General features: G+C 38.9%; 1 protein-coding gene across 1 annotated transcript in view; it reads left to right on the top strand.

Moving 5' to 3' along the window:
• Positions 1 to 24,245, top strand: part of LOC139711642 (myosin-IIIb-like) — a 56,292-nt gene that overhangs the window by 25,146 nt on the left and 6,901 nt on the right. The window contains exons 17-19 of the mRNA XM_071623502.1: positions 8,694 to 8,954; positions 18,486 to 18,746; positions 23,224 to 23,343. Coding sequence (XP_071479603.1) covers positions 8,694 to 8,954; positions 18,486 to 18,746; positions 23,224 to 23,343 — 642 coding nt within the window. The remainder of the gene's footprint in view (positions 1 to 8,693; positions 8,955 to 18,485; positions 18,747 to 23,223; positions 23,344 to 24,245) is intronic.

Raw genomic sequence — 24,245 nt, forward strand, 5'->3', positions numbered from 1 at the left:
CTGGTAACATTCGATTTTGTTTGTAGAAAATAATTCCATACTTGGAATCCACCTTGCATACATTTAGTTGTTGCAACGTCAGGTGGATATTGACGTGTTTACGGGTTGCCTGGAGCAACCTTTGCCGGGGAGGTATGCATGAAAATAGTTAAAGGTCTATGTACCCGCGAGTTTCTTTTAACGTTGTTAAGATGTAATTTTATTTATGCATGCTTTCGGGCAGGGTATGTTCGTGGCAACCCGGTGGCTTTCTAGGAGCCTACCTGGGTGTGGCGTGTGTAATGTAAATGTATGCACTGTACATACTTTCGGGCAGGGTGCATCCTTGGCGTTCCAATGGCTTGCCGGAAGTCCGCTGGTGGCCTGCCAGAGCGTGGGGACGGCGGGTGAATTTTGTTTGCTAATTTCTAGATTTTCTGTCCATGGGGCCTATTAGTATTTACGAATTTCCTTTTATTAGCTGTACATTGCAATGTGGCTGTGCGTGGCCCTGTCGCTGTGCTCAAGTGTTACACTTGTATACGGCGGCGGGGCTGTGTGTAGTCAATTGCAATGGTCCTGTGGAAGTTATTCAATGTGCACTCGTCGTCGCCATGTCGGGCGGGCCTGGGCGGGCTTTCGGACTGCCAAAAGTTATTTTATCCTATTTTCGCATTCTCGCATGTACGACCCTTTATAGTATGTTTTTTTAGTAAGAAGATATTTAAATATTTGAAAAAAAGTATAAAAACACAGATATGTGTTTAAATTGTTTGTATCAAAGAAATGTTTTTGTGTTGAAGAAATAACTTTGTAATTCATTTATCCTCTGTAAAATTATGTTGCTTCGAGAAATCAATAAATTCTATCATTTGAAAAAAAACAAAAAAAACAATTAAATGATAATGACAACAATCATCAATATCGTTATCGACGTAACAATTGTAGTAAATTCATCATTATTATCATTCTTATTGTTTTTATAATTATCATTGTGATCATCACTGTCATCATCATAATCATCACCGTAACTATCATCTTACTTTTCTGATAAATATTATCTTAAAATGGCATTATGGAAAAATGGAGGATTCCTAAAAAGATTAGTATTTGCGGGGTACGCGTTGCCTACCTTCTTTTGATCCCAGACAGTTGAGATGTAACAGACTGTCCCATCTGGCACACAGGGAACAGGTGCAGTTTGCATGAGTTATACCGCACGTCAGTGGAAACAAAGAAAGAAAAGAAAAGCACACAAAATCATGCGCTTTAGATGAATTCAACTGATAACATGGGGATCGCCGAAAAAAGAAAAAAAAAAGCTTTGAGAACATAGACGGATGTTTTAGTCAGGAAGTCAGATTTTTATGTTTCCCGAAATAACAGACCACCGCGTGATCACAATTACGAGTGAACGCTGCAATCTATACAGCTTGCTGCACGGGAGTGAGCCGGCTCAGCGGGCAGCTAGTGCAGGGGCCATCCGGTAACAACAAGCTACGAAGTTAGAGATTGATGACGCATGCGTCCATAAACGCATCTCTTGAGCCATTTTAATGATATCCAATATAATAATCATAGCCAGAGCACCAGACTAACATATACTGCAATTTTGTATATGATTATGAGATCTAGAAAATCGATACTTACAACACCGAACATGACAAATGTAAAGAGCCTGGTTTTTTTTTTCTTTTGTGTGTGTGTTGTTGTAGTTTGTTTGGTGATGTATACATCATGGTCATTCTATTGAATTGTAATGTCGTATTCCATGCATATCTTAACTTATAATTTGCGCAGCCATTAACCTGCGTGCAATTTTGAGCTGACTCTTAAAAGACATCGCGTAGTGACAAAACAGACAAACAAAAAAAAACAAACGAATTAACAAACAATGAACTAATTTGCAAATCGAAAGTCGATGTAAATCTTTCATATTCGACGAGATAATCACAAGTTTATATTATTCAACCTCTTGTACTCTGTAGTACATACGTTCAAGGGATGATACAGTACTGGTGGAGATGAGAATTGGGCTTTAACTTTTCTCGAGATACCAAGAAAACACTTATGATATAGTACAGAGCATACCATTTTAAGAGGAATTCAAAGTTTATTTGATGAAAATTGGGTTTGGAATGACTGAAATATCCAAAAACAGAGTAAAGCAAAGTGAGCGTAATAAAGTGTTGGTCCCACACTTTATCAGAATCGCTCTGTCTTGGATATCTCAGCCATTTCAAAACCAATTTTCATAAAATGAACATTGAATTTCTCATTGAATTAAATGCTTTTTAATATTTCATAAGAGGTTTCTCATTATCTCACCCAAAAATGTTAGAAACCTGAAATTAGGTCTCAACCAAAACTATACCATCCCTTTCAGCTACAAATAAAAGTCTTAAAGGCATAATTTACCATTTCGGCGCATCTAAAGATTGCATATTCAGTATACGTCACTACGAAATTTAATTCGAATACTTCTTGAGTAAAATCCACGCGGATTCAACATTTTGCTTTATGCGTGACATCTCCTGTGAATTCAATTTACTGTAACACTCTGATGATTTATTGACAAGTATAATGACTAAAAACCGGCCCTCACCAATTTCACTGAAATCCAATCTATCAGATTCAGGCATTGTTATTTGTAACCAAAAAGAAAAAAGAAAAGAAAAAGAAAAAGAAAATCAGAATTGAAAACTGTAGATTTTTTCGACATAACACTTTTTTATCACCCAGTTGCACAAAAGCTGTTAACCATGCATGCAGTGTTAACGAAAATGTCTTTTCTGAAAAGAAATTACACGACGTAGATCCCGTCTCAATTATTTCTCATGCAGCGAACAATTTTGGGGGACTTTTGTTTTTTCTTTGCCATCTCTATATTAGGAATGTTGGGCAAAAGTAATAAGTAAAAATACTGTTGTTATTAAGGGTTACAGTTCTATACATTCGGACATAATGTATAAATAGGTTGTATCTGGTCACCTAACAACAAAGGGCCAAGCATTCTAAAGGGGTAGAACCAAACAGAAACTTCCAGAAACATAAGAACAAATAGATGAAATAATAAATATAGACCTAGGTAAAAAGCTTTCGGGGAATGTCCCTCTTCTCTACACACTGTCACGATCGATTTGTCAACCTCGCGTCCAGGGTGTTCACACGAGGTCGAGAGTGCCGGTTCACGTTTCCGTTGGGGTGCGTATGGAACCGGACTAATATCTGTGCATTTAGCAGGACAACAAAGTGTCCCCTCCCTACTGGGAAATCAATGCTTTAATGGTAAACATTTGAGGTGTATCGGCGGCCATCTAATCGTACCTCCATCTTGTCAGGCTGATATTTCCCGAAATTAATATCAATTTGACTTGTTCAAGACGACACAAATCCTGATGCGTTTCGATTTCGACGAAAAAATGCCTAACATAACATGACACACATACGTGGTATATGAAAATCATAAATCTGTAATGAGAAACAGGTTTGTCATCTGCCCGAGCTATATTCGGCAATAACTTGACTTTTCTGTTCATATACCTATCACACCAACTCGTCACTGCATGTACTAATGTATGACACAGTGTACAGGCAAGTTTTAATGCTTTTGTCGGTTTTGATCAGATGCTGATGGTATTCGATCGAAAAGAAATAATTTCTTCGAAGACCAAACACGGCTCAAGCGAAGGAAGCACGGCCTTCTCCTAGTATTCCATAAAGACATTACAGACTACTGAGTAACTGCATTGGCTGTTCATTTACGCGTTCTTAGGGCCAGGTTTCACCGTTTATTCATTGATCAACGGTAGATCTGTGTGTGTGTGTGTGTGTGTGTGTGTGTGTGTGTGTGTGTGTGTGTGTGTGTGTGTCTGAGAATATTACCACGATTACAGAGCAAGATTTTTTGAGAACGACAAACCACAACAGTTGCGCAAAAAGTAATATACAGAGGATCCATTCTTGTAGTGTTACGAAAATATTCCAATTTTATCCCATGACTCTCCTGTGAACTTCGCCAATTCCGTAGCTACGGGAAAATAAGGAAGGACTCTTTAAGGGGTCTTAACGTAGCATAAGGAATATTTCCGTCAGTTGTTAACAAGCAATTATTCCCTCCGTAAGCAGCGACCACCGATACCGTAAAACCACGGGAAATCAGTCGCCTGGAAGTGGAATCTTTAAACCTAGTCTACTATCCAGATGTTTGCTTCACGAAAAATCCATTCATTCATTTATATTGGTATTAGAACCTTTATGCAGATAGTGTCCTGATAATCAATTTTCCACTTAATGATTATTGAAGGAGAGCTAAACCCAACTCAAACGGCTGCGATGAGTATATCGTACTTCTACATCGCAGCATAAAGAGATGCGAGTCTGATAATCATGTCTAAGCTATAACCCATGCGATTATATCGGTGACGATATTATTGTGATCGGTATGATCACAATCATGTGAGATTTGACGCAGGAATCTATGGTTTCCCCTTCAGAACTTGTTCAAGAAAACACAAATCCTGATGCGTTTCGATTTCGACGAAAAATGCCTAACATAACATGACACACATACGTGGTATATGAAAATCATAAATCTGTAATGAGAAACAGGTTTGTCATCAGCCCGAGCTATATTCGGCAATAACTTGATAGTACTGCTCATAGACCTATACAGTATCACATAAACTTTTGTCATCGTACAATATGATACAGTGCGCGTACGGGCAAGTTCAATACTGCTATTGGATTTGATTAGAATAACAGTACTCATCATTGATGTTGATGGTATTCGATCGAAAAAAAAAACAACAACAACATTGGCTTCAAAGACCTAACCACAGCTCAAGCTAAGGAAGCAAAGTTTTATCTTTCTTTATATTTAGTAATGATGTATCAGACTAATTGCATTATCATGCTCTTCATTTTGCTCGTTCTTGGGGTTAGGTTCTACATTGATCAACTTTAGTCCTTTTTGGGTGTGCGTTTGAGAATATTACCACGATTACAGAGCAAGATTTTTAAAGAACGACAAACCACAACAGTTGCGCACAAGGCACTGTACGGAAGATTCAGTCTTGTAGTGTTACGACACTGAGTATTCCAATTTTATCACATGACTCGCCCGTGAACTTCGCCAATTCCGCATAGCTACGGGAAAATGAGGAAAGACTGTTTAAGGGGTCTTAACATAGCATAAGGAATATTTCCGTCAGTTGTTAACGAGCAATTATTTCCTCCGTAAGCAGCGACCACCGACACCGTGAAACCACGGAAAATCAGTCGCCTGGAAGTGGAATCTGCAAACCTAGTCTACTATCCAGATGTTTGCTTCACGAACAATCCATTCATTCATGTTATATTGGCGTTAGAACCTATACAGATAGTGTACTGATAATCAATTTTCCATTCAATGATTATTGTGAAGGAAAGCTAAACCCAATTCAAACGGCTGCGATGAGTGTATCGTATACTTCTACATCGCAGCATAAAGAGACGCGAGTCTGGTAATCGTGTCTAAGCTATAATCCATGCGATTATATCGGTGACGATATTGTTGTGATCGGTATGGTCACGGTCATGTGAGATTTGACGCAGGAATCTACCTTAAGCTATGGTTTCCCCTTCCCATGATGCAACCGCACTGAGCAATAGCAGTTTCCTGCGGAATGTTGACGTGATACCACGTACGATAATGAAGCGAAAAGGAGTTGTTGTTGTTCGTTGTCGCCGTAATTGTACCTGATGTTGTTGTTGTTGCTGTTGTTATTGTTGTTGTTTGTTTGTTTGTTTTTGGTACACACGACATCCTTCCACACCATGGCAACTCTGATGATAATTATCATAACTGTCTCATGTAAAGGAAAAACAAAATTCACAAAACTATCCAAATAAAACACCAGAGAAGTGAAACGTAATACTGTCCAATTCAGAAGTGTACCTTGGACACTGTAAGTATTATGTGGCCTGGTTGTGGCATAATATCTTTATTATTGCTAGAGAGTCAAGTTTATTGATACCACATTCCCACTTCCACACTTTCTCTCGTAAGGAGCTGTTAACGACAAAATGACAATGACCAAATTGATATCAACAGCTTAGCAAATGCATGGAGCTACACGTTTGTAGCTCCATGGCAAATGCAACTCTCTGCGTTGCATACCAATTTTCCTCGCCGTATACAAATTCAGTTTTGAACAAAAGATGAATAAAAACTAAATTTAAAGTCTTTACATAGAATGAATTTTTCGGCATGAATCATATCATTGATTACGCTTGTAACAATATTGTTCAGTTTCGTTCTGTATGTTTTAAGAAAATTTACCTTCAAATAAGATTCAGCTGAAGGGCTTTTACCCTCTCCCACAGATGAAATTATCATTGTTTGCTGTAATTTGTTGACATATGAAGCATTTAATCACACAGACGATCTTTTCGAAATTCATTTAATACTAAAAATCAAAAGAAGAAATAAAAGTTTTTTTTTTATAATTGTTCTGCTGTTTGTCAACCTATATAAAAACGGCTAATAAGCAGGGGTCAGACACGAATAAACGAATAAATATGAACTTGAACTTGAACTTGACAAACATTTACAAAGTACTTTGGTAACGAGAAGAACAAAATAAAGGTAACATTTTTTTACAGATTGTTTGTTTGTTTGTTTGTTTGTTTGTTTGTTTATTTGTTTGTTTGTTTGTTTGTTTGTTTGTCTTTCTTTGCTCCCAAATAACACACCATCACATCCTTGAATATTGCAGGCGTAACGTCGAGGTCCATCTCACTCCTGTTCTTTCAGCTGCGATTGTTGTTGGGGGCCAAGATGTTTGTAGTTCCGGCAGGTGGTGCAGAATCCTTATTTGGCGTAAGCGAATTGCAACGTCAAAGTCACCACACGATATTTTTCTCTTCTTCCGCTTTCCCTGCCCCACCCCCATCGCGTCCATTGGCTTCTCTGTATCCCCTAGCAACCGCAGACTCCGACAGGAAGTTGCTATATAGGTGTTTGCCTATTGTGTATCATGCTTGTGTATTTGTGTGTATCATGCCTGTGTATTTGTGTGTGTTGCGCCGTGATATGATATGATCAGCGCTCGTCGAGTACACAGGATAATGAGTGTGATTCACGGCCAAGATTAATCACCGATGATAACCGATCGGTGACTTCTTGACAATCGATTCCGGTTTTGTCCATGCACGCCGTGAATAATCGGTTGAATCGCGCAAACGCCGACAAACAAACAATGTCGCTACCTCACCGATTCTTGGAAGTGTTGTTTGTTTGTTTATGTTTACTTGTATATATACTTGCATATATATACTTGTTTGACCGATTGCTTGTTTACAGTAACAGCCCTTACCCACGAAAAGTAAGATATATTACACTACTGTATAAGCAAATTAGACAAAAAAACAAATCATATATATTTTCGTAATCGTCAGACAGATTCTGTAGAATAAAAGATATTGAAAAGAATTCTACTATTCAACAAATTGTTTGAGGTAAACTATTAGTAATCGAGGTAGAAGACACATATAATGATAATAACAATTCACAACATAGCGCATTATCACATGAAATGTCTCTAAGCGCTACGGGAAAAAAATAGAAAAGGAAAAAGAAGAAGGAAGAAAGAAATGGACATATATACTTAAAGATAATAAAAAAGTTTTGGTACCCCAAACGTTTCCCTGAGTTTCCTTGTCTTAGTTTGTGTTTCAGGTTAAAGTACCTTTCATATAACTAACACTGTGAGACTTACTCGCCCCAAAATGCTCTCATGTCCTAGTAATCATGCAATAATGGTTTCGTACCATGCAGAGCAGAGAGGGCTCTGAAAAATTCGAACGAGTCGTTAGTTTGACTCGACGCGGTACCGCGAGAATCAATATACACGTATTGTACGAAACCATTGGAAACCAAGAGGAAATAAATGACGGACCATACAAGGCATACGATGCAAAAACAACTGCGAAAGGTATAGAGTAAAATGCACAGTTTCCTCTAACATAAATGTTGAATATTCTTCCTGATTTCGTTACTTGTCATCCATGTCAATACCCGCTTTTTTTTAATCAGGATTGAATATTGGTAGCATATTTCGGCGGTGCAAAGACAACCGTCAAAGCTACAGACCATTGAACTCCCCTGTCGTATATATAGAGACCTTGATCTTGCAGTTTACGGGATGGTATAGTTTTGGTTGAGATCGGGATTCAGGTTTTAGCTTTTTGTGAGACAGTCAGAAACTACTTATATGAAATATTACAGAGCATTCAATTCTAAGAGGAAATTAAGCTTTATTTGATGAAAATCGATGAGATATCCAAAAGCAAAGTGATCCCCATAAAAGGTGGGACACACTATTTACTACAAAATCACTTTGTTTCCCTTTCTTTGGAATATCTCAGCCTTTTCAAAACTGATTTTCATCAAATAAACTTTTAAATTCTCTTAGAGCCGCTTGCTCTTTAATGTTTCATAAATTCATGAGAGGTTTGCAATCATCTCGTAAAAAGTTAAAATCTGGGTCAACCTCTCAGATTTCTTTTCTTTTTTTTTTTTTTTTTGGCAGTGGCATAGAAATTTCTCGGCAGTCGCACTTCGAATGTTGCTATCGCTTGTTGTTAAGAATAACAGTTGTTGTTGTCGATTGTGTTAATCTTTTCCCATGATCGTCATGCCTCTGGTTTCCCGCTTTCATCACTCTTACCAGGTCTTCCTCAAGTACTGGCACACGGAAAAACTCGACACCCGAATGGACCAACTCCTGGCTCAGGTCGTGACGTGTCAGCGCGTTGCTAGGGGGCGGGCCGCACGCATGCGCTACTCGGTCCTGAGGAACCGTGTACTCCGCGACCAGCAAGACGCGATGTCATTTTTCGCTCAGATTGAGAGGAGGACGGACCACGTCTATACAGCCATGGTGAGACTCGACCGCAGGGACAAGGAACGCTTCGACCTCAAGAAGCGGCAGGTGAGTCTCAGTCCTTGTCATCTTTCATCGAAGTTTTCTTTTATTCCAAACAGTTGTTTAATACTTTTAATAGCTGCTGCGCCGGTGAGCTTTATTAATAATTCTTTAACAGACCTATTCCTATCATTCTTCTTAATTCCTGTTTGAAATTCATCTCTACATAAAACAAACATTTCTTCCAATTTACTGTGCAGTTGTTTCTATGGACCATATCTCAGCCTATACATCTTAATTGCAATATCGCAACAACCTCTAGAGAAGCAATAATCGTAGAAATACAAGAGAATGTGAAACAGGAATTGTTTTTACACTGCCCAATACGTGTTTTCAATGGATCTTTCTGTAATATTCTCCGTTTATCCCGTTTTCTGATCAGCAGAACTATCAAGACTTTTGATGCACACCTTACCCTAAAAGCAAAAATGTGTTTGAAGACAGGGAATATTGTTCTCCTAACTTTGTGCTACATGGCAGGCCTTTCAACACTGAAGACCTCCAACATCGTCTTCGATGTCATTGGCATGAATTTGTTGTCATGAATCCTCTAGTATTGATAATCGAATCAGTGTACGGTTTTTTTTTCTTGATTGTGCATTTTATTTAAGGTGTTTATCGAATGCTCTCGAAATGTCATGTTCAGAGAACTTTCACTTGCATGGGGTATCTATATTCCAATACTTTTTTGGACCAAAAATTGACAGCTATATAGGTGTCAAGACTCAAAATTTCTACTCAGTTGATACCAGTAATATCACCTCAATAGAACGTCGTGATCTGGATTGCTCAGGCACAATGTTGCCTAAGATCTTAACGATAAAAGGCAAGCGTTGATGGAGTATTAAACGCAAACCATGATATTCTCAGAGTGTATAATGATGACTCGACCTTTTGAGACTTACCCAAGTTTTCAGGTTTTCGACCTCATAGTCACAAATGGAATCTTCACTTATCTTGAACTTCATTTCCTTACTTCTCAAAGACAGTTAGTTGAAAGAGCTCAATTCTGTCGACAAACTGCAGAAGCTATTTTCAACGATCGACTTTGCTATTCAACAGCAAACAAAATCAAACACAGAAGACATGATGACTTATTCATTCATTCACATCTTGCCGATATTGACCTGGTGTTGCATTACAATGATATCATACGTTATTTCGGTCAAAGTTTACGAATGAAGAGCTACCGAACAGCGTGACAGTTTGGAGAGTGTCTATTACTGAGATGGTATCCCAAGAAAATCCACGATTAACTACTTGCTAGCAGATAATCAAGCCTTTATTAGTGATGGCCACGCCAAATGACCCGAGTTATAACTTAAACATAAATTCGAAATCATTTCATTGCCCTTTAACACTACGGGCTCCACAGGCTTCAATCCCCAACCGCACGTCCTCCCAGAATTAAAACGTTGTGCAGCGTTGAGTACCGACTCACAGAGAAAGTCCCATGACCTTGAATAAAAAAAAGACAGATCTACAATGGCTTTAATGAATCATGCTACTAAATCTAAGTGCGCAAAAATATGAAAATAGTTTTAAATAACTTATTAAAGAGGCATTCTTTTTGATAATAGCATATTAGCTAAAGAGCCGTAAGAGGGAAACACACATTGTTATGGTGTGCGCATTCTGCGTTCTAAGAAATTAATAAGCTAGCACTGGGGATTATGTAGGTGGGCGAGGTATAGACAGTGTAATAATAACTAAGTTCCATAACGGCGGAAGACCCATTTTATGCCGTGGTCCCACGCGTTGTGTTTGGTGTGACTGCGACAGGTGCAGCAACAGCCCCCGACTTGCACGTGGGCGTTGGGCTTTGGACCTGTGAATGTACTGTCTAGAATGAGTCATGTTTGAAGTCGGAGAAAACTTAGTCTTTTAGGACCGGTTCAAGCATTGTTTCAAGATTCCCTTGGATGTACCCCAAGACAGAATTTGACGATGGCGGAGCAGGAAACTCTTGTTGTCAATTCCTTAGCGAAAGGGAGAAGCGGAAATCTAATCGAAGTCATAGCCAGAAGGCTTACAGAGCACGTGGTATGCTTTCTGTTTTCTATTCATGCAAGGAATCATCAAGTCTTCGCTCGCGAAGGACGAATTTGTAGACAGTCTCAATATCTTTTAGTCTACTTTGATGTGCTCTTATAAAGTCACTCAATTATGTCTGACCTTTTAGATAGTCGTCAGCGTGATTCCATGTTTATCACCGTCGTCGTCATCGTCATCATCATCATTACTGTTCTCATCTTATTGTTCTCACATACAAATCCCCAACAGACAATCATAACTGTACACTATCAATGACTATAGACCGAGTTTATGCTATGCAACATATTTGGCATATGTTTGGGTAAGAAACACAATACTAACTTTCCCTTGCATTTAACTTCGAGTTCTTAGGTGCTGTGAGTCTGGCATCGAGATACCTTGAATTCCATGATTCGACTAGATGTTCCATTATGTGGTCTTCATTGAAAAATTCTGTATATTTCTTTAACTCCCTGCTTAGTCGTACCATAGATGATCCAATTGTGATATTGACATTAAGTACGTCTACCGGGTGACAAGTTGCTTTAGGTCGAAACAGAAATATCCTCACCCAGAGAAGTGATGATTCTCATCCTAAAAACTAAGCATGCAGTGCTCAAGCACGATCGATACATAAAGTGAAGGATGCTCCCGTAATTTGAGATGTTTCTGAACACCCATCATCAGCACGATTGTATACCGTTATTTTTTTAAAAGCAGACATAACGTTCTGTACGTGATTCAAGGCTGTAATTGAAATTAGAATGGAAGTTTTGTTTGTATATAGGATAAAAGTGCCTTTGGAATCGATGATGATAATACTATTGATCACAACGCTAATAATTTTGATACAATTACATGATAAACATGATATTGATTTATGACTACTTTTCATATTATATCGTAGTAGTACAGACGCAGTGTTATTGCCGTTGTTGGCGTTGCGACCATTGTCATTATCATTCAAGTGATAGTGACAATTTTCTTGCAGCATTTTCAAGGGTAAATTCCTCGCGTAGGCTGTCAGCGACTTTCCAACCCTTTTGTCGTGGCGGGTCTCAATATAGGCCTATATTACACACACACACACACACACACACACATCTTTCTTCAAGATGGTTCCTGCATTCCCAGGTATCCAATCCTACACGTGGGCCATGGATACATAAATGGGGAAATTATTTCATCCAAAGAGAAAATTCGTCGGAAAGTAACTCAAACTCAGAATAGATTTGCGACTTCTCAACAAACTCTTAAAGCGCTCCTTCGTGTTTACGAGGACACAAGCAGCAAGGTACCGCTGTATATGGCCGAGAGTTTCCCGTGACTCGGTGATCTAATATCCGTGTGTGGAAATTGCTTCTAAAAATAATGGTGCCAGTTTTGCAGTGACCGACCATAAAGCAAAAATATCAAATAGGTACGAACATAACTTCTTGAAAACTTTACCTTATGTTTTTTTTCCCTCTCACTGCCCACTGCAAATTCTTGCGTTGAGTAACCTCTCCCCGTCACACCCCAAATTGAACCAAAGGGATACAGACGGTTTTTCGAAGTGATCCTAACTTCATGAAAGCGAAGAAGCCAATTGTGTCGATACGAAAACGTCATGCGTGTTCAATTTCCCTTTGATTTTTGTAATCTTGAAAATACTTTAGAAAAATAATGGTGCAAATTGCAGGGCAAATTGGAGTAAGCATAAATGTAGAATTGAAGTTCGCTTATCTATCAACTCCCGAGAATATCAGTTTGAATACTTATCGTGATCTATGAAACCTTTTTTTTTATTCATAGTCCGTTCAAGTGACGAATACTCTTATAGCCACCGACAGCTTCCACGACGTATACATTCGAAATTGCACACATAGATCAAGATCATTGTATGGTGTACATTTCATCTTATAATGCAGGTAACCCAGGGAGGTGAAAGACAGATCCACCTCCCTGGTTAACCTGTGCACGTGTCTGAAGTAAGATGCGTTGTACCTCTGAATCAAAGCGTTTCAAAGTGAGATGGAGAGGGGATGGAATCCACACACACACACACACACACACACACACACACACACACACACAAATATCAAATTCTCTGCTCCTTGGCATGAAGAAAAGCCGCCATTGAAGAATTGCTGCATTATAATTTCACAACAGCTGCAATCCAATGGATCAGTGTCATCAAGGAGGTATCCCTGGTACCATCAAGAACATTCATAACTACAGAAGATGTATGTAGACCAACAGAATGTGGTGATAATGTATGTCGTGTCTTGGCAAATATTCTTTATGCGTGGAAGAAGTGCACAGATATTGAAAAAAAAATCATAGAGAAGCAAGGTAATGGAATTTCAAGATATTAAATTCATCATATTTATCATATCAACCGGATTATTCTGGTCACTCCATCTCAGAGCGTTTATGCTGAATTTTGCTGCTTTTCATTTTTTTTTTCTTTTCAGGCATCAGTTCATGGTTTCTGTCTCTGTTAAAAGAATGATGTAATGAAAGAACAAAACAAACAAAGCAAAACAAAACAAAACGGAGAGACGTAATGTTGGGCAACTTGCACCCTTTCAAGCTCCTTTATTCTATCTTCCAAAATTATATCCAGTTGTAAACTTCAAATTATCTCCCAAGGCATTACAGGATCATGGTCAACTTCGATGTCTTCAAGCGGGTATATGAACTTTGTGATGAGCCATAACTCCTGGCGTGAGGAAGCTCGGTGTTCCGCTCGATAAGAGAACACCGGGAGGGGAATCATATCACGCTCAGTTTGCAAATACCTAGAACGGGATTCGAACCGACACAAAACGACGGTATCACGCTGGGATTGTGTCTGACAGCAACATCACTTTTCTTGACAGGTGGTGCTGGTGGGTGGGGGGGGGGGGGATGCAGAAGAATCAAGAAGAAACTTGACATTATTTTCAAAGCGGAGCAAAACAAACTAATGTATATCTTATAAGAACTTGCAGCTACCTACATATTCTGTGCTTGATGGCGTCTGAGATATTATCATTTAGTCTGGATTCAGAACATTAAAGCAAGCATGAAAATGATGATGTAATACTCGGCAGGGAAGGTGGACCGTTTTGATAGCCAGCTCCTTTGATTCTATTCCCCCCTTACCTCGCAGAAGAAACAAAGAAGTAGGCCTTAACAAGAGTCTGTAAACTCATGATTGTTCACATCAGGTGTACGAGAGCGTCTTAAAGTTAAAGGAGGTCAGAAAAAAAAACCCGAGAGTCACGCCCAGGGCTTGGGGTCAATCGCAAGCAGCCATACTGAAATATTACAAAGGATACACTTTGATATCAGGGCTCTTTGTTTTGGATAGTTGACCCAAAATAGTTATGATGTCAATCCCAGCGCAACAAGAAGTTGTTACCCCAAATTGTGAGTTACGGGCGCCACTTTCGTCCGTTATCTACCCCCACCAACTGTTTCCACGCCGATCAGACGAATACACGGGGGAGAGCGGGCGCGCTCAGCTACCCTTCTTGCGTTGCGACATGTGCACTCAAGATGCCCGGCGGAGGAAGAGACCCAAGCGAGAGATGACACGGGGGAATACTGGAACGAAGGGGGATTTTTTTTTTTTTGGGGGGGGGGGGGGGTAGGGGAGGCAGATAGAGAGACTAGAGAGGAGAAGAAGAGGGAGAGAGAGGGAGAAGGAAAAAATCATATTGGGTGGGTTCATGGCTTACGGTCATATCATAAATCCACGGAAATTAGGCTCATTTCCGCGCCAAATTGGGCGGGAAGCCACCAGGGTTTAACAGGTACCGGTAACCACTCCGAAAAATGCCGTTCCCATGAGGATAAAAGCACTTCAGAACTGATATTTACTTTTAATTCATTCATTTATTCATTCATTTGTTCATTTAGTTACATGCATACCTAGTTATTCATTTACTTTAGTTATTTATCAATTCATCTGGTCATCTATCTTCTCTTTTTTTTTTTGTATTCATGCATTCATTCTTTTGCTATTCGTTTGTTAAAATGTCTTTTCTCTTGTTGAATGCCCTCCCACTCCGTATATAAGGTAGGGATCTGATAGATAGTGTTGTAGAGTTTTGAGTGCTGGGAATGTGTCTTAAACTTGGTATCGTGTCTTGTTTTTGGTTTGTATGTTTGTTTGTTAGTTAGTTTTTGTCAAAGAGACTTTCTTCAAATGTTTTTCAATCAAGGACAAACGAGTGGTGGAACTGCTGCTTAATAATAGTAACATGACGTAAATGGCGTAAACAATGGTAAATGGACAGATACCTCGATTTCAGTTCGTTCAAATTGCAATGCACATTATCGTCCATATTTTTATTTTGGGTTTTTGTTTTTTGGTTTTTGTTTGTTTGTTTTTGTTTTTGTTTTGTTTTTTTTTTGTTTTTGTTTTTTTGCTTAGAAGCTCTCAACTTTTACGTGCAAGCTCATAGGGCAACCGAGCTTTAAGATGTCTTGGGTCTTATTTAGCTTTTGTGCTTGTTTTTTTTTTCAGTTTTGTTTTGTAATTGTATTTGTTGTTCTTTGGGGGGAGAGGAGTCTCTCTGTTTTTCGTCATCTGTAATCTAGTTATAGGGTTATTTTTGATGGGTTGGTGGTTAGGGAATGTATGTCTCATGTTGACGTTTTTTTCTTTCTCATGCACCCGTGACCAAATCTCTTGGTGGAGACAGATAGAACCCGGAGAATGTTACTTTGTTTTGTGTCTATATTGTTTTGGAATACCTGGAGCTAAGAGTAGCTCGTTGCTGGGAATTGCTGCGAGATTACCGTCGCAGAAAAAATATCCTCGTCTAAACTTAGCCCCCTTTATGACGTCAAAACGCACTCGGCTTTCGCGATGTCCGAGTTGGAGCTGTCATCGGCAGAATTCACGATGACAGATTGAAGTTTGCGTTTCACGCGGCCGGGGCAGGTGGAATGACGAAAAACGGGCGATTAGCTCCGAGCGGTCGCGTTGGATACCTTGACGCCAAGACTGGCCTGGTTAAAAAGATGATGGCGCCGAGCGCGGACACTAATAGCCGCACAAATGATCTTATCTTCGCGTTTTATCTTCGCAGCTACCATAAGACGACAGCCGCTAACTTCAGCCAGTAGTATGGGAAGTTTAGCTTTAGTCATAAGACTTTGAATACAGTTGTGCGATTATCTCTAAATAATACCCGGGAAACAGTTGTCGCCAGTTTGCTTGCTGACTTTACTACTCGAGGTGACTGCTATACTTCTGGTTGAGATGCGATATTTCCATATCAACAATTAAAACAACAAAGAAAACATATCAGTAAGAGGGGATAAGAATGAAAAGCGACACATGCAAACTATATCAAGGGTGACAATGTCTTAAATCAGACAGCAGCGAGATAGTAGAGGAAGTCTCTAAAGCAAACAAGTTATGGTAGAGCTTTTCTCGTCGCACACTAGCATCAAGAGTTTGAAATTAGCACGTTATCTTGTGGTTAACTAGATGTACCTGTCCATGTGTTTCCTAAGAATAAACTGCCTCAGTCACGGCACAATGCCAAATCCATGATGCCCCAGATTAGGTGAAGGATAAGGTGTCTACAGTAATTAAATTAGCTGCTTGCTATAGCTCAAAATGAAGCAGGAAGTCATGTATGTTCACTATGGTCAGTTTGAGTCTCTACCAATTTTAAGGAATAAAATTTGTTCCTTAAAATTTATTCCTTAAAACCAATCAGCATTTAATGCTGATTGGTGGTATGCTTGGCGGCATCCGGACATCAATCGGACTAGATTGATGATTGACATTCAACATCGTTCAAACCGCACCCAACGCCGGCAATTCTAGCAGAGAATATACTTATATCACACTAAAATAAACCTCGATTGCGTATATCGACATTGCATAAGTCAAATAGAAGTCGTGCAAGTCGACGCAAGGAGAATGTCCCGATATCTTTTCTTTGCATTATTTCCCATGATCTTTTTTTTTATAATAATATGAAAGTCCACATTGAAAGTTGACGAATCTCCTGAGTGTGACTTGACTTAACGGTCCCAACTAAAGGAAACCTTTATGAGACATATTAAAATATTTAAGATATGTTTTCCTTGATTTTAAGCATTAGAAAAATGTTTCGACGATGTGATTCTATACTCTCCGGTACCTAGGGCAAAAATGACATTGTGGATAAACCCGTTTGGCCACGAATTCTCTCCAAAGGAGCGTTTCAAAGTTAGGATAGCAAGTTGCTGCGTCTTTGACACGATTCAACTTTGCTAACTGAGCTCCCATCATCATTTGACCTGACCCACTTCTTGACCAGTGGTGACGTCACTTTGACGTCATACTGGAAGTGCCATGACGTCGAAGGTCTTTTACAAGTGATGTCGGTCATGGTCAAGAGTGTGGCTTTGCTCCGGAAGCGGCCTTAAGCCTGGAGCGAAACTCTTTTGTCAATTAGCAGGCGTCATATACGATGACCACCAAGTTCAATTTTCCCAATTAAGTTTCGGGTTATTCTTGGCAGGCGTTAAGGCCTAGTGCGAGAATTCACTCAAAGGCGACTTAGTCTGAAGGCGTTTACATTCAGCGATTTGCACTTTTTACGTTGTCTCAACCACACTACGACGTCATAATCTATAAATTCACTTCGGGAGCCCCGAGTTAAGCTTGGTGTCCTCCCTTTCTTTTGTTGTTTGTGTTATGTTTTCCTTTCTAGTTCTTTAATTCAGGCGTTGGTGACTAATGGAGAGCGGGCATGAGTAAGGGAGCGTGGGAGATTTCGTATTCCTCTCGTTTATGAATAGTTAATTGAGAATAGAATGGAAATGAAGTGGTGATGATTAAGCGTCGCGGAAAGGTATGAAACTTCACAAGAAGGGAAAAGTGACTTGCCGCTTCATCAAAGAGGAAGAATAATATTATACAAAGTCAAATTTTGAACGTTTGCGTTGCCATGGGGAAATAACCTGTAAGCAGGTGGGGTTGTCACCCGCACCCATTCCCGCCCACGCCATGGAATAGAAGAGTCTCTACATTTTCTCGGTCCCAACTTCATCCCCCCCCCCCCCCTCTCTCTCTCTCTCCCTTGGCACTTAAATTTGCACTCATTTAGTATGTAGCTTTTTACGTAGTGATTTCCTTTTGAAAATTCTTCCTATTCATAGTTTAGATTAACAATGGCAACTACAGTCAAACCTGCCATAGCGAACACCTGTCTATAGTGGCCATCTGCAGTATAAGACCACTAAACTCAATCCCCCTCCCATAAAATTTATGTCATACACCCTTTCTATTGTGGCCACCTGTCAACAATGTCCGCTTTTTTCGTCTCGAATGGCCGCTATAGACAGGTTTGACTGTAATAGTTTTTATGGTGGTTTATGACCTCTGTAGGGCCTATGTCTCGTCATAAACTTAACTCTCTTGGCAGCACTAAATTCATCTGAGTCAAATATTGATTCAGCCCTCTCAGCTCTTTAAAAGGAGAATAAAATCATAATGTACTACATACACTTTTTCTTCCCTTTCAGATGATTTTGAGTGAGCTGAGAGTGAAGACCGATGGCCTCCAAAGACAGAAGGAGCAGGAGAATCGCCCGGCCTCGTCACCGGGCGCACCGGTCAATGGCCAGTACTCGGGCGGACTGCATCCAAGCCACGCCCAGAACCAGAGAAGATCTGGTCCACCACCGGTTTTACCACGCCCTATGGGTTACAACCCTCTCACTCCCGTGAACGGCCCTCGCACAGACAGGTCGCAGATCCCAACCGCCAAACCTCAAATAGACGATGTAAGTCGATCATCCTCCGTCATTTTACCTTTTTGTTGAACTGTTGCTTATACCCAAATATCACAATCGCTTGGTAAAAAGAAACGAAAAGATACTCAAATAATCTAGATTGTGTTTGAAGACACTTTGGAATTTATAGCTCGCGCACTGTAATTATCATCTGTTTTAGAATACTACTCTCTTTGTAGAAAAAGGGCGAGAAGTTTGAGAATTAAAGGAAAGTATTCGCGGCATCAGCTGTAACCCAGCAATATTGTCTTGAGTGTCTCTATAGCTGATCGTATGGACAATCAAGTAATCTGAAAAAACACGATCATCCTTCTCTTTGTTTACCATTAGGTAGACCCCCCCCCCCCCGACATCCCCTTCCCTCTATCCCCCGCACGATAATGAGAACTATTTCAAAAGATAATATAATCGAAACGGGGTCAAGTGCGTTGGTGGAGTATAATTATTATTCCCACGGGTAAGATTCTTAGCCCGAAGACCCGTTACATATCCCGCTGTGGCCATCAGACGTCCTAACTGAGGCTTCCTTTTACCCTCCCCTATCTGCAAAAGGTCTTGTTCTGTACCCCTTCCAACCCTAAAGGCCACTTCCCTCCCCTCCCCTCCACCCCCACACTCGTTCCAAATCCCTCCTTAGCATTTCTTCATTTTTGTGTGTGTGTGTTTCAAATTTGTTATTTGAGAGCTAATCGAATTGCATCTACACACTCTCAAAGGCAGTACCCACCACAGGCAACAATGACGAGGAGAATTTGAGCTTAAGCGGAAGATTTTAGGTCTTCAGGCTGTAGTGTATAATTATGACCAAAATATCATTGTATTATCGGTGGGAGAGATTTTGATCGCAGTTAACGAGTTAATTCCATTTTTGCTGCCTAGTTGAGATATTTGTAATTCAACATTGTTTTTAAAGCTGTTAAAATAAACAAGGAAAATGATGAGAAAATGTGGTATATTTTTAATCATAACTTCAAGAATATTCCTTGTTTTGTTTCGTGTGAGGTATTACTGGAAAGATTTCAATTTGCTCCATCTGACTTCATTGAAATGCTTAGAAATAGCGCTTAAGTTCATTTTGTGACAAAACTTTTCATATAATCCATGTGTTGATTCTACAAATTTCGCTTCATGAAAATTGATGTTTCTTTTTTTCACAAAGAAACTTTATTCATCTAAACATTCAGGTACAAAATAAATGTCACCTACAATACATAAATAAAAATGATCCAAATTTGACAGGCAACTGCGAAACAACTGAATAATGTATATGCAATTCCAATTGATATTAGATACAAAACCTTTAGTTTTCTCAAATATATACTCGTCTACTTTCTTTGCTTGCTTTAAAAATTGACAAAATTGGCTAAAATGTAACGATTTCTTTGACGTTTCTTTGATGTTTCTTGCCTCTTGTGAAAATAAACAACTTATTATAGATTGATATGAAATGTTTCATATATATATATTTTTTCTTAAACTTCACAATTATACATTATATCATAGCCACTGATCATTTAAACAATTTCACAAATAGTTTTTTCTGATAGAGATATTTTGCCCGGGTCTTCAAAATTTATTTTGTTTAGCCCAGCAGACAAATTTTTGCCTCAGCAAATAAGTGGTACAAGCGTTCTTATGTGCGTAATTTTATTTCCAACTAAATTGGAATCTATCAAATATTTTATAATGCATGTTTACAATATCTTCTTAATGATTCTATTCAAATGATGTAACAATTTGACTAACCTAGGTTTGTAGTTGCGCTAATGATATAGTCGCTTGCTAGTCGCTTTAGCAGTTTATACTAACATAAACGTTTCTTTTAAAGCCAGACAGTCTGACTGTGATCATAAACTAAAATTAGATTACTTAACTATTATATTGTAGTGTAGAATAAGTTTCAATGTATGCTGGCCTTCAGAGCATCGCATTGGCTCACGTTTCTGATATATTTCTGACATATTATCCTTGTGAGAACCAGTCCTGTTATATGATAATTAGGAACAGGGTGTTCCATCCACCCGTACATATCACACATTACCAAGTTTGTTTGCATGCATTAGATTTGTTACACCCCAGAAAATTTTCTGGTTATATAGGAACAACATTTTGTTTTCGTTGATATACCTATGCTTCGAATATAATGATGCTGCTTAACCGATTGTTACGCATTTTTAATCTTGCTATATTAACGAATTATTCATCATCACATCATTATATCACAAATATTAGTTAAACGCACGTTCAATTGGTATTAAAGCTCCCACCCGCTTTCTGATATAATGTGTGAGTGTGTGTGTGTGTATATATATATAAGAATGAGTGTGTGTTTGGTATTATAGAGAGAGAGAATAATGCATGTGTATGAAGGAATCATTTTACTTGCTGTTGTAGAAATCAATGCTCTTTGTGAATTATGATTTCCGGAACAACTAAAGGAGAACCATTAGGTATACACCTGTTACTTGACTTTCATTATCGAGAATATGCGAAAATTATTATGTAGAAGAAAATCATGAATTGAAGTCGACAAACCTTCTAAAAAAAGCCATCCATGTGTTCATGTGTTCATCACCTCGATATCTGTCATTATGGTCAAGTCAGGATTATAACTATGTCGTCCGGACCGGAGTGCCTTCACAGCGTGAAATCAAATAACAATTACATAGCATGCAGAAGAAGAAAAAAACTGTCGAAGATCCAGAAAAAGCTTTACTGCTGGGTTTGAGTGCGGGATTTTATTTGGGGGTTTTATCGGGCTTTATGGCTTAATTATGTGTCTGCTTCTGCTGTTTACCGATATTATTTTTGGAGAAGTGGTGTATAATATATTCAGGGCAAATGGATAGTTCTCTGGGATGCTTGCATTTTATCCGAGGGGGATTAGGTTTTGGTACACTTTTCCCTCCTTCTGCTTCATGCGTTATTAATCATATAAATCCTATGTTAAAACCTGCATGTTTTCAAAACTATACCGACACTACCTGTATATATACGATGTTTTAACTTGTCTAGCTAAACTGGTGCGTTCTGTATAGATTTAGCCGCCTGTCTTGCCAAATTTGTAACTTTCATTAATAGCAGCACACAAGTTAGGGGTTATTAGTCACGGATGATTTTTATAGGCAGTTGATTGACGGAACGCTCAGCTTGTTTCCTTGTGCGTTATATCACCCCAATCTCCCGAGCCGACAACTCGTTGAAAAGCATGCACTGGCACCTTTGCACGTGCAGGTATAGCTGAGGCACACGCGCTGTGTTCCGTGGTTGTAAATACATGATTGTTTTCAATTTAATGCACACGTATGTTTAAAAACAAATTCTGCGAGATTTCATGGCAAGCACACACACACACACACACATGTGTGCACGGAAACACACGACATGCACACAGTCGCACAATCATGGCACATCAACTATACTTTGTGCAAATGACCGTCAGGAAATTATTTTAGTCCTTAGTAGGCCCTGCTTATAGATTAATTAGCCGTGTTAGTTCTATTTTCTGTAATCATTGCGTTCTATACACACCCAAAATCATCACTAAAATGGGACCCATCAGTGTTGATAAAAATAGCCTCTAGACATATGACGATTACTTTCAAAACTGGGGGGGGGGTGTGAAAAAAAATCAACATTATTTCTTCAAATTGATAAATGAATATCAAAGAAGGCAATGACTTAGAAAGAGGAAACATACCAAAATGTTAGTCTTTGATAAAAGTGTATAACTAATTCTTCTTACCTTGAAGCGAAAAAAGATACTTGTGAAAAGGCCGTAGTGGTCTTAACAACGATGACCCGAGTTTCTACATAACAAAATCATACATTCTTATTGCTTGCTATGCATGTTATATAACCTAGGGTATGTTAACGGTGTCAAATTGGTAAAGCAAGCACCATTGATTATGTACGGGGTATTCAAAAGATATTTTGGTCAGATCTTCCAGGATTTTGATATCTTACGATGCATCAGTGAGGGTGTGCTTCTAAAGTAAAATCAAGTAGTATAACAGCTAGTATTGTATCATTTTGTTTCCTATATAGACTATAGACAGCATATCATAATATCATAATACTAAATAGATAGATAGATAGATAGATAGATAGATAGATAGATAGATAGATAGATAGGTAGGTAGGTAGGTAGGTAGGTAGGTAGATGAAAGATAGATAGGTAGATAGATAGGTAGGTAAATAGAATGTGCAATATAAGTGCGTTGCTTGCTTCTCTCTTTTGCAAAGTTAACTAGCGCTGTTTCCGCATTTTACTGTGTATATTGAAGCGCCCTACACCACATAACTTTAATCCTCGCTCAAAGCACATGCTAACAAATGCATTGTCGATTATATAAGACTTGCAGCAGCTAGTTTTAGTTCACCACCGCCGGGAAAAAAACACCTCAGTTTGCAGCTCGTGATTTTAAATTTCAAGTCAACATAACGTTTCCATCACCCAAACGTTTAGAGATTTCAAAAGACCAGCCCTACAGAAGGAAAACACGTTAGCTGGTCAAACGGCAATACACAGGATACGTCGGTGGGCATCATACGCCGAGCAGTGCAGGGCAAGAACATGATACAAGAGGTATAATTTACTCACGAACACGTTTTTTTTTCTTGTCCATTTTCATTCTTTGTGTGAAAGTATGAATAAACCATGGAAAATAATGAAAGTGCTCTGTCTTGCCAAGACTCCATATTGCTCGGCGATAACTGTGGTAATACACAAGGTTAGCATGTGCGGCAGTAACAGGGCAAGTTTAACAAGAAGTCGATTCGTAATCGGAGTGTAATTTTCGTCCTTTTCTGGAACCCTTGGGTTTTCATGAGCTCATTGCGAAACACAGGGAGTCGCGATTACAAGTTTCCTGACATACGTAGCATGCAAGAAACGCGGTTCGGAAAATGGTTTTAAAAAATATTAAAATCCCCAAAGCTGTCTATTTTGGCGACGAGGTTCAACAAAAGATACATGGTGTTGATATGGTGTTTGTGTTTGTTCTTGTATTTACATTTACATTTTCTTGGTCTGTATCATGTTATTCAAGTGTTTCTGGAAGGAATCTCTTCCTATTCGTCTTGTAATAGAGTCAACTATTAATTATGATCACATAATACTATTAGCCTTGTTTTTTCTGGGGATAAAGAAAAATACTTCACCACAGGAAAAGGGATAACTGAATTCATGAGCTTTGAGTAAATAAAACATTCAATTTATCAACAATGCAGGACCTTTTGCCATTTATAAGAACTGTTGATGACGTATTATAGACGTTTGTAGCTGTGTATACGTTGCGGGCCTCAAGATTAAATAGAATTCTGTTGCTAATATCGCCATTATCAGTGTCATTGTCTATCAGCTGTACCAAGAATTTGGCAGAAGAATAAACGATCACTTCTCGGCAGTTCCATGTCTTGTGATGGTATTATATGCCCCTCACGTTATTTTAGTGCATGTAAAATCTTCATTTACGTTTCTTTACGTCA

The sequence above is a fragment of the Diadema antillarum genome, unplaced genomic scaffold (assembly GCF_040938485.1).
Source record: "Diadema antillarum isolate AM-2024a unplaced genomic scaffold, OU_Dant_1.0 seq00001677_RagTag, whole genome shotgun sequence".
Taxonomy (NCBI): Eukaryota; Metazoa; Echinodermata; class Echinoidea; order Diadematoida; family Diadematidae; genus Diadema; species Diadema antillarum.